Here is a 12,186-nt window from a genome sequence, read left to right as displayed (position 1 = left end):
TGGAGGAAACTTTCAAATCTGATACCGATAAGATCGAGAAAACCTTTACCTTCAACGAGATAAACACCGACCCCGATTTCAACACAGCTTTCACCATAATGTTTAATTCCAAATCGCGATTTTCATTCTAACCCTAACCCCTCTTTCTTTCAACCTCTCTCAAAGTACATTACCATGTACTCAATTTATTTTCTCTCAATTTTAATTTACACGTCAATAAACCTAACACTACCACGCAATCACATAAAATTGACACGTCATTAAGTTTTGTCTAGGGAGACAGTTGCACTGTTTAATTCTTAACGCCGTAAACAAAAAAGATTAACTTGACCCGTTTTTTCATAAGTTGGGATCATTTGTTACTTTTTAAAAAACGTACGATCATTTTGAACACAGCTCTTCTTTTGAGGAACCAAAAGAGGTATTAAGCCATAGATTTATTGTTTAATTTGATGACATTAAATATGTTACTGATAGAAATGTTTATCGATAATATAAATTCTAATTTAACAAAAATTATTATAAATAGATACGGATGGATTCATTAGTGACAATAATATTTGTCTATCCTTTAAATTTTAAAATTTACCTGTAAAGTCCATTGTTTTGAATTTACCAAAATATTTATTTCTATCAATAATTACGAAAATTTTTATACTAGAATTAAAGAAAAAAAATTCTCAAACAAAATTATATTGATAAATTGTTTTGTATTCTCACTTAACATCATTATGTGAGACTCAAATCTTGAAAAGAATGAACTAATAATTTATAAATATTAAGTGATTTTATGAAATAAAATTTAAATAATTAAACTTTTTTATTTGTAATTTTTAATTTAACTAATAAACTATAAATTTTATCTCATTTAAATAACTCTCACATTTAAATAAATTTAACTCAAAGTAAATAAAATGTTAAATAGATTTTTTTTGTCGGAAACATAATAACATAATAAAACTGCAAAACCAATGTATCATCACACATACGATTTGGCTAATTCAAATAATACACATTTCTTGCATTATACTCTTTTTCTTAAATTGTTAACCCATATATTTTGTTAATGAAAGCATATAATCAAACGTAAGTTAATTTTGTAGGTTTTCAAGTGTTTATCAAACTTCCACGAAGATGAGAATAGTATAAAAGTATTATAAAAATAAAAAAACTGATTGGAGAGTTATCATTGTAATTTAGTAATTTTATTGGATGCTCGAGGGATTTAGATAATTGTATATGATTGGAGGATTTATCCTTTTGCGAAATGTTTGAAATTTTTATCAGAAAAAACTATATATTTTTGCCACTCAATAAATTTATATATTAACTTAATTATTATTTTATTTATTTCATAGATTAATTTATTTGTCGTGATTATAATTTGAAAAAAAATATATGAAAGATGTATAATTATAGGGTTTATTTTATTAATTTTAGTGTTCAATATCCTAGTTTTTATTTCAAATTTAAGAAATAAAAGTACAGTCAAGTCATAATAATTTTAATTGACATGGTGAAGAATTAAATTTAATTAACAAGGAAATCTAAAATTTAATTTGACTCATTCCTTTTACAAAAAGAGAAGGGATTATAAAAGAAAGGAGCACCAAGTCGTTTTCACCTTAAGAGGTTTTTTTTTTTCTCCCAAAACCCTTCTCCAGTGTCTCGCTCCCACTTCAAATGGCAAGGGACAGTTGCCTAGCTCGTGTCACCGCGGGCGCCGCTATGGGTGGTGCTGTAGGCGGCGCTGTCGGTCAGTCTCATATATCCCTTTTCTTCACCTTGTACTATTATCTCTATTACCTTATGTTATATATATATATATATATATATATATATATATATATATATATATATATATATATATATATATATATATATATATATATATATATATAATCCATTTCGAAGGTATTTCTTAAAAATTATTATATATGCGTTTTTAGCTTTTCTTAATTGTATAGATTCGGTCTTTTAACATATTTTAGTTCGTTTTAGATTTGCTTTGAAATGAAATGAAGGTTGATGGTTTACTTCTTATTATTTTATTAGGGAACCTTGTTCTTTCTAATGAGTGTCTGTTTAGTTTGGACTAAGTGTTGTTAAAGTTTCAGGTGTTGTATCCTTGGTGCTGATGATGGTTGTGTTGGAGTGGAATTGAAGTGTTGTTTTGGATTCCAGAAAATATTAAAAGATATTTGGGCAATAGGTTGAGAAAGCTTCTTTATTTATGTTTTCCAAAATGTTTCCTTGTTTTTTTACTTTATTTACAGTGGCTTTTGTTCAAACTTTTGAAAAGGGAGGAATGAAATGAAGTTTCTGAAACCAAATGGTTCTGTTTTCTAAGATTTGTACATAGTTTTTGTCATTGTCAACATGTTTGTGTCCCCTAGTTTCTCCATTGTGGAACGCATTTGATGTGATTTTGTTAGTATCAATGCTTATTTATGCCTATCCAAACGCACTGTTTTTGTGAAGTACGAAACAGAAATAGAATATGATTTCTTAAAACTAAAGAGACCATTTTATTCATAAATATTTTATATAATGTATGGACTATGGTGTATAAACTTGTCTGAGCAACCGATTTGAGTTTCCGTTGCTCTTCATTTTCACTATGAACTAATTATTCTTGCTTAAAAAACTTTGATTTTAATCTAAGAATTTTAGTCGTTTAGTGCTAGGGGTATCTTTTGGAACTAGCTAATACCAGGTTTCAGTTTCACCAAAGTCACTTTTTCTTAAATTTTGCCTACCTTTACCCTCTGCGCACCAAATTAAGCCTTTGTGATCGAATATATAAATTTGATATTGGTTGGTTGGATATTTTAGCTCTTTTCCATTTTTTTGGATGTATTTTATTGTAATCAGTTATAACTTGAAACGTTATTTTAGTCGTTCTATAGATATTTTATATTCCTGGACCTTGGGGATTCTAAAGTAGAACATTACTCTGTTTTCTTTTTTACAAAAAGGTTGTTACAAGAAGACATTTGTATGGAAGTCTCTCAATTTCAGACACAGAGAATTTTGAAGTCTTGAAATTTTGCCTAGAAGAGAGGGAAGGAGTCTGAGTGCATCATTGCACATTGATTGACATCTTGTTTTGTACTGAGTAGTAGTTATACGGGTGTGGATAAATTCATCAGTACATTAGGTTTCATTTTTTTTTTCAATGAATTAAGCTTGACACTCTATGATAAATATGTTCTGGTTAAGTATGATCAGAGAAGTTTTGTGGTGTCCATCATCTGTAATCTTGCTTTAAAAAGTAGTGAAAATTGTCAGCCAAGTGATTGGTTAAACTTTATTAACTGCTGGAATGTTATAGTCAAATGCATTTATAGAGTAAGATCATTTTGATTGTTCATTAGATCCAATTTACTCACATAGAAAAGTCGTAGAATACCGTTGTCTAATCTTTTAGCTTCTTTGCAGGTGCCGTGTACGGAACATATGAAGCTATTAGATATAAGGTATACCTTGTGGTCTTTTCCTGAACTTTCAAGAATAATATTGTTTAGAACTTTAGTTTGGCCTTCATTTTGTTACAATACATTTTTCATACTCTTCCTGGAGCCTTTTGTTATATGAAAGACATTTTTAAATTTTTTCTTTATCATACATATAGACTAAACGTCTTTTGTTATATGAAAAACATTTTTAAATTTTTTATGAAAATGCTTGTGTTTTTTGTTAGTTGAGATTACACAGATCAAATATAGTAAATTTCTGAACACACCCTGTGTAAAAGTTACACTGTCAACTAGAAATCATCTGTAATATGACTTTCAAAGTAGTTATTGTAAAAGTAAAACTTATCATAAATAGTTGTTTATGGTTGGATAATAGTGTCAAAATCCTTTACAAACAGGCCTTTAACCTTGTAATTAATTTTATTAAAATATAGATGTAAAGCGTGTGTGACAGGTAATTCAGAAATTCTCCATGTTATTAAAATTTAGGCTGAGGTCCTCCCAATAGCTGCCCTATTTTCCCCAACATAACAGTGTGTGTCCCAGCTGTTTATCGACGCGCCGCAAACTTTCCAGCAATGCACACTGCTGCTGGCAACCAACTCGGTAAAAAAACTGAAGAAAAGTATACCGGTTTTAAAAACTTACATCCTGAATCCTTTGTACTGATTTTTATACACATTGTCATAAAAGTAAAGAGTTCTTTTATGATACAAAGCAGCATTCCTATATATTAATGCATTGATTTGCATGCAGGTGCCTGGACTATTGAAAATTAGGCATATTGGACAAACTACACTTGGAAGTGCTGCTATTTTTGGTCTTTTTTTGGGTGCTGGTAGCTTGATACATTGTGGAAAATCATATTGAGGATAAAGATTTGACCTTTCCCCTACATACATTTCTTTGGTTGCTGCCCTTGTAAAGTATGAGTAGAGCAGGGATTTCCTGTTTTTTTTTATTACTAGTATTATTATTTTCTGGATCATGGAAAAGCTTTCATGGCACTACTCCCATGAAAATTCTCATTTATTTATCTCTGAGCGGTACTGTTGAAATTTCTTTACTAGGGCTTTCCTTCTACTTTTGATTCCTCACTTTCTTCATCTGAGACGGTGAATTCTTGCTCTTGCAATAAAAAAGGAGTGCAAATGTGTGTTGACGGTGTTGTGTTCATCTTACTTAATGTCTTCAAGCTCTCCCGTCCTTCCACATATACTCACTCAACTATTGGGATGCTCACATTGGGTCTATCCCGCTATTTCTGGCCAAAAAGTGGTATATACTAGTAACTTGTCAGATAAAATTATTGGTAAAGGGGAACATAAAGATGAAGTATGTCCAAATTCGTTTAAAAGATGGGATTTCGAGAAGTTGGTGCAGGAGAAATAGAAAAAAAAAACACTTGAATTCATTTAATCTATTTTGTGAAATTCACTTTTTGAAGTTATGCTTTAATTGATTGACAACTTATTTACATCTACAATGTACCAAAATTAAACTCAAACGGAAGTATATTTCTTAGTTTATTTCTTGCTTACATACTGGATGAACCACAATTTTCAGTAAATGAATCAACCTGCCAGCAAGCTGCATACACTTCAGGCACTAATTTGTTGAAAATCAATTCTACTAGTTTTCATGAAGATATTTATAAAAAAAAACATGAATATGTAATTGGATACTGTAGAGGACAATGTTTTATTTTTTAGAAGAAAAAGAAAGAGTACTAGAAAAAATGTTTTTATAAATAATTACAGAATTCATTCAGAAGATCACGGATGTCAAAATTTCTAATTGGCAAGTCACTATTCTGTGAAATGTTTAGCTCAACTACGACTCAATCATAGAGCTACTTTCCCCGTCATGCCCATAAGAATTCTCATTAAAACCAAATTACCACAGATAATTAATTTTGCATTAATTAATCAATATATTATACATAAACTTTTTTAAATAAGATCTGATTAATAGTTCTCGAATAAAATTTGTAACAGAAAATGGATTCAAATGCATTGCTACAGTATAAGCTAGAAATTGATGACACCGGCACAATTACTTTCTTCAAAAGGAAAGCCCTGTAAGTCATTTCAGAATAATACATAATGAATAATTTGTTCTTTCAGAATCCCCAGGATTACAAAACATGAATCGATAAAGTAAGTAGATGAGCATCACAGCAGAGAATTGAATCCCAAACAAATCCAATTCAAAGTAAATATCTTGAGTCTGACATTAGAAGTACCAGATTTGGTTTGGAGTTGATAAAACCGTCTGTTCTACTCTACAACAGCAATGACTACTTTTTTGTTGTATGGTATCCTCAAATGTACTTGATCCTACTTATGGTGAGGGCCTTTGGCTTTTTCGTTCAATAACTAGGTATAGACATAAAAAATAATGGCTAGTGGAGGAATGGACACCCAAAAATCTAATGCTTTGGCTAATCTAGTCACATGTAAGTAAAACAAAGGAAAAAAATGCAATGACTGAATTATTCACCTAAAGATATAACGCAAGAATTTTCTGCAGATTGAAATCTGTCTTTTGGATGGTTATACTTGGGAAAACGTAAAGTTGATAACCCAAATGTTCATTGAAACCATAGCCTTTTGTCACCTAAACGTCTATGGCCTCCTACCACAATGAATCTTACTAAATTAAGTTCTTTTTAACTTATTTCAGTAAGCTTCAAAGTCAAGCTAATGATGTAAGCTCTGGTGTGATAATTACCCAAACTTGACACAGGTGTGTAATTAGTAAGGTAGTAGTATAATACTTTCCCACTGAACTAGAAATATTGATTGTTTTTCATCACCAATAGTCCCTGCAGGAACATTGCCCTTCCTTAAAGCAATGAAACCTGTGAGTATCTCTAACAGTGATTTCCCTGCCAGTGATGGCTGAAATATGTTTGATGGCATTGTGGCAATCACAACAAATTCTTAGGTTCTTCACAATCAATATAGGCACTCCTTCTTCAGTGGAGATTAGGCCAAATGCAACTGCCAGCTTCTCACTGTGATTCAATAACCTTCTTTCTTTCTCATTTCTCTCCACCTCGTCAGCATTCACCAATGCCCATCTTATATCAGGTACGTACCCTGCTTGCTTCATTTTCCTTAACAATTCCTCCATGTACACATGAATCTCTTTTATCATTGGATGTGAAGTGTCCTCAGCCACAAAGACATGCACCTTCTTATCTATCTCTATCCAACTACAACCTGGTTTCTTCTTCACTCCTCTCCCCCTCATCATCCTTTTAATGTTTGCAGCCTCTTCCCATCTGGAAGCACTTGCATACATATTTGAAAGCATTACATATGGAGCAGCATTATAAGGTTCCAGCCGGAGGAACTCATTGGCTGCTTTCACTGCTAGCTCCACATTTCCATGCTTCCTACACGCACCAAGCAAAGAAGCCCATTCAATAGAACCAGGATTAAATGGCATTGTTTCAATAATCCTCTCAGCCTCCCTGAGCTTACCTGCCCGACCCAAAAGATCTATCATGCAGGAAAAATGTTCTGCTTCTGGTTCAATCCCAAATTTTTCTTTCATCATATTGAAATATTTCTGACCCTCCTCAACTTTTCCAGTGTGTGCACATGCAGAAAGAACAGATATGAAGGTTATGCTGTTAGGTGCAATGTCTTTCTGCAGCATCAGTTCAAAAAGCCTGAGCGACTCAGCTTCAACACCATGTTGTGCATAGCCTGCAATCATTGAGTTTAAAGACACCGTGTTATGCCTTGTCATTGTATCAAACACCTTTCTTGCATCATGAACATTCCCACATCTGGAATACATAGCTACAAGAGCATTATCCACTGAAATGCGATTATAAGAAATGTCAGATTTGATAGCCAACGCATGAACCTGTTTTCCCACAGAAGGGGATGACAAATTAGAACAAGCACTAGTTACACACACAAAACTACAATCATCCGGACGAAAACCTTTCCGCTGCATCTCCTGGAAACACCAAAGACCATCTTCAGACAAGTCCTCATACTGTGAAAACCCAGAGATCATCGTGTTCCAAAGAACCAAATCAGGTACACGAATCTCCTTGAACACCTTCCTACATTCCACCATGCCACCAGCACACTTAGAATACAAATCAATCAACCCACTCCCAACATGTGAATTCCCATGGAACCCACTCTTAACCATCATTCCATGAAACTGCATGCCCCCAACCAAATCCTTAACACAAGTAAAAGCAGTCAAAACACTTGCCATGGTAAACATATCAACCTTCAAACCCTTCCTAACCATCTCAATGAACAATCCCACCGCCTCCAATCCCTCCCGATGCTGCCCACATGCCACAATCATTGCATTCCACGAAACTTCATCCCTGGACCCACCCTCCCCCATCTCCCTAAACACCCTCTTCGCCTCATTAAAAAACCCCTTCCTACTATAACAAGCAAGCAGTGCATTATTCACCGAAGCATAACAATCATACCCACACATCACCACAAAGGAGTGCAACTGCCGAACCAATCCAACATCATCACCACAGGCAGTGATCACGCCAGACAGCGTGAATCCGTCAAGGCCCAAACCGAGCTCTCTAACTTCCTCAAAGAGCCTCAACACCGGCCCACACTCACCCCTATCAGCATAGGCACCTATAAGGGTGTTGTAAGAGACTAAGTCTGGTTGGGGAATTTCATCAAACAGCTGGTGGGCAAGATGGATAAGGGAGTGTTTAGCATATGCATTGATGAGGGTGTTGTAAGAGAAAACATTGGGGTGTTGAGTGAGGTGGAAGGTGGTTTGGGCACTGTGGAGGGAACCACATTTGGAGTAGAGGAGGGTGAAGTGGTTGGAGAGGTAGGTGGAAGGTGGGATAAGAGACTTGAAGTAAAGGGCATGGAGGATTTTGCCTGTTATGAGGTCTCTTTGGGCTATGCAAGCTTTGAGAAGGTTGCGAAAGGTTTGAACTTGAAAGGGGTACATGCATTGCATGGGAATTGGGTCATCTAATATAAGAAGCTATTATGAAGAAACCAATCTCTGGTATCTATAACTTCAACCAATCAACAATGACATAGAACCACCATAGAATTAATTCGATGTACTCCCAAAACAGTATTATGTATTGCATTTCAATACCTTCGACACCCTTTTGTAATTTATATTTGCTTTGGACTTTCGACAGCATAGGGTGTTGGAATTTGTTTGGTCATGAATTTCTATTTTCCCCCCTTTAGCTATTGGAATTAAATTGTCTGTACAGAAAAAAAATGTTTTGAATTAGTTTTGAGAGAGCAGTCTAAAGTAGATTTTCATGCCTGTATACCTGCATCCACATACTCTAAATAATATTGGGTTCTTTTCTTTTTGTGTGTTTTGTCTTTCCCCATTTGGTTAGCAACTATTTTTTTTAAGAAAATGACTTGGTGCAAAGGTTTCACAATAATAATTTAGTTACCAACTTTTATTTGGAAGCAAGCCAGAACCAAAGTAGTTGAAAACTACAAAAATAAGAGATGGATACCACTCTTTCCTAATTCCATCCAACATTGTCATGAAACCTATAAGAGAAAGACGGCACTTTCAACTTTATGGTAGAATTGTTTAATCATTTCTTAGAGATAAAATGTTAGACCTACTCAAGTATATATATATATTTCTATAAAGAGTAATGATATCATGACATACTTTTACATTCATTTCACATAGAGCACAAGGATAAAATAGTTATAAAAATGTAAACTTTTGTATTTTTTCAAGAAAAAAGAAAGTAAAAAGTAAGAAATTGTAGTGTCAAATGAATGTAAAAAATTTAAGTGTGTCAAAACATCATTACTCTTCTATAAAATATCACAAACGGAAATGGTTTAACATAATATGTTAGCTTGTTGATTATTATTTTTCACTTTTGAGCATAATTTAATAATAAATTGTATCTATCTCTAAGCATTTAATCAATGACTATTGTATTGGTAAGGTAGAATGTGAATTCATTTGTCCGTAATTTCCACTAGATGGACCTAAATCTTCACCTTTAAGACTAATATGAATTCACTAAATTATGGATATTCTATTCTTCACATTGCTTAATTTCATTATTTACAAATAAAGCAGGGGAAGTAAGAATTGGAATAAGAATTCGTCTCATAATTGGAATAACTTTCCGTCTCAGTATTGGGTAAGTGATCCATGTAAGGATGATGAGTTTCATTGTTTGATATTAAAAGAGAAAATGGATTGGTTGAGAATGTGTTATGGTAATTTATGCTTGAAGCGTGATGTATGATAGTATTTATAGGATTAAAGGGGTGTTATTTGAAGTTGATAATTGAAAGTGAAAGATAATTCTTATTGTGTTCTCATGTTAACATGCCATACATTTATCTAATGAGGTTGATAAGTCTTGTCTTTATGAAAAAGTATAATCCATGGAATTAACTAGGTTGATCCTTCCACCTTAGTGTTCACCATAGAAATCGTAACGTTCGAGGACGAGTTTCATTATCTTATATTTATTTACTGTGTAAAAATCCATCTACATCCTCTTTCTCATACTCAATGGTATAAGACTTTTGTCTCATCCTTATCTCATTGAATAATGACTATACTCTCCTATTTATGTCAATAATCGCTTAGTCAGTATTTTAATATCAAATTATTTTAATAAAAAAAAATTAAAAATCACATTAAAAGAAGTATAATATTATCAAATATTCAATATAAAAACAATATATTTTTATATTTTTATTGTCAAATATTAGAAAGAATTTATAATTGTATAAATTTGATATTAGAATATCAAATGATAATTGAGAAAAGTGAAAGAATTATATAAATTTTTTAAAATCAACATAAATAAAATTTCATAACCAAAACATCTATAAATTTTAAAAACAAATTAATTAAACAAAGTTGTTGACTTTAAAAAAATTGTCTTAAAAAATTTATAATAAGAAAAGAAATATTCAAGTTTTAAAAAAATGTCTTTTTACTAATTTTTTTTCTTATATACGGTAAATATTATATTGAACAAAATCGTATAAAGAAAAAAATATTAAATCAATAATAATTCAAATTTAAACAGAAATTCATATTGGATGAGTAAATAGTTTTGTGACAATAATATTAAATCATATTGATGAGTAAATAGTTTTGTGAAAATAATATTAAATTATTATATTATAATAAAGGAAAGATTTTCATGCAATTGGGCAGTGCTAAAATTACACTAATGAAAAAGAATTAAAAAAAAATACATAAAAATTATCAAAACAATATTTTACATAATAAAAATAAAAAAATAAATAAAAATACTTAAAAAAGTTAAAAAGATAATACAATTTGGTACACCATTGAATAAAACTACATAGAGAAAAAAATGTATAATGATAAGATGAAAAATACCTTGGAGATGAAAGAAAGTTTTCCAAATATAAAAAAATTTGAATTGTTTAGATAAAATGAAAGTTGTTTAGATATAATGAAAGTTGTTTCCTCTCCTTTTCATTACATGTCACTCCATCATTTACTTCCATTTTGTCCAATTTTATTCCCTTCCTCCAACAGTCTCATTACACATTCATGTTTTCATCCTCTCCATCCAATCACCAAGGCATTCATCTTTTTTTTTCTTCTTCTTCTACTGCTACTTCTATTTCACTCTTTATGATCATCAAATCTTTTTTCTCTTCAATGGAAACAAAAAAATAAAGGCACAACTTCCACCATATCATCTATCATATTCTTCATATTCCATCAATCCAACACAGACATGGCTTCTATAATTGCAACTCATGCAACCACCATCCTCAATGCAATAACCGTGCATACATAGGGTAGAGAAGTGGGAGAAGATGACTAAAAAGGGCCAATTTACAACTGTACTGACAGGCCCTCCCAGCATAGACCGAGCGAACGTTTGATATAATGTCGCCCGCTCAAAACCGGACGCCCGCCAAAGGTTGCACGTCCGCCCAATATTTCTGACCGAGCGTCCAAACATTCCAGAACCGAATGTCCGCCAAGAATCTGGACCAAGCGTCCTTAGGAACCGAACGTCCGCCAAGAGTGTGGACCGAGCGTCCTTAGGAACCGAACGACCGCCAAGAATCTTGACCGAGCGTCCTTAGGAACCGGACATCCGTCCACGGACGTCCGCCCAAGGTATCTAACGAGCACCCACCCATTCGGGAGCCGGACGTCCACCCAAGATTGGACGTCCGCCCACCAATTAGGACCGAGCGTCCAATCATCCATAGACTGAACGCCTTCCCAAACGATCTGCACTCAGTGGATAACATTGTTAAAAGCTAAATGGCACGTTAATGTCCTTAATGAAGATTAAGGTATTATTGGGCCGTTTCCAGGCCCCCAAAAGGTAAAAGCCCATTACAATCAGTATAAATAAAGGTCTCAGGTATGATTTCTAGATAGATTGCTTAGAACGCAACACATGCATGCATTATAGAACGCTCTGTCATATTACTGACTTGAGCGTCGGAGTGCCTTTAGCAGGTACCCGGCCCCCCGGCTTGGAGTAGAGAGCGAGCGTCTGGATTGGAGGACGTCCGCCCGGCTTGGAGCACAGAGCGAGCGTCTGGATAGGAGGGCGTCCGCCCAGCTTGGAGAACAGAGCGAGCGTCTGGATAGGAGGACGTCCGCCCGGTTTGGAGCGTGGAACAACGATCGTCCGCCCGGTTTGTGCCGCCCGCCAGTG

The 12,186-nt window shown here is 33.6% G+C and overlaps 2 protein-coding genes across 2 annotated transcripts; one reads left to right on the top strand and one right to left on the bottom strand.

The window, feature by feature from the left end:
* The first annotated feature begins 1,600 nt into the window (after positions 1–1,600).
* Positions 1,601–4,641, top strand: LOC108342082 (uncharacterized). The gene is made up of 3 exons (XM_017579787.2): positions 1,601–1,756; positions 3,442–3,479; positions 4,236–4,641. The coding sequence occupies exons 1-3, from the start codon at positions 1,684–1,686 to the stop codon at positions 4,347–4,349; spliced, it is 225 nt and encodes a 74-aa protein (XP_017435276.1). The 5' UTR covers positions 1,601–1,683; the 3' UTR covers positions 4,350–4,641.
* Positions 4,642–5,952: 1,311 nt separating this feature from the next.
* Positions 5,953–8,828, bottom strand: LOC108341164 (pentatricopeptide repeat-containing protein At3g49710). The gene has a single exon (XM_017578818.2). It carries the CDS (start codon positions 8,460–8,462, stop codon positions 6,294–6,296), a length of 2,169 nt encoding a protein of 722 aa, XP_017434307.1. The 5' UTR covers positions 8,463–8,828; the 3' UTR covers positions 5,953–6,293.
* Between the last annotated feature and the right edge of the window lie 3,358 nt (positions 8,829–12,186).

Source organism: Vigna angularis, chromosome 6, assembly GCF_016808095.1.
Source record: "Vigna angularis cultivar LongXiaoDou No.4 chromosome 6, ASM1680809v1, whole genome shotgun sequence".
In the NCBI taxonomy this organism is placed as follows: Eukaryota; Viridiplantae; Streptophyta; class Magnoliopsida; order Fabales; family Fabaceae; genus Vigna; species Vigna angularis.
This window is presented reverse-complemented; position numbering and strand designations above follow the sequence as displayed.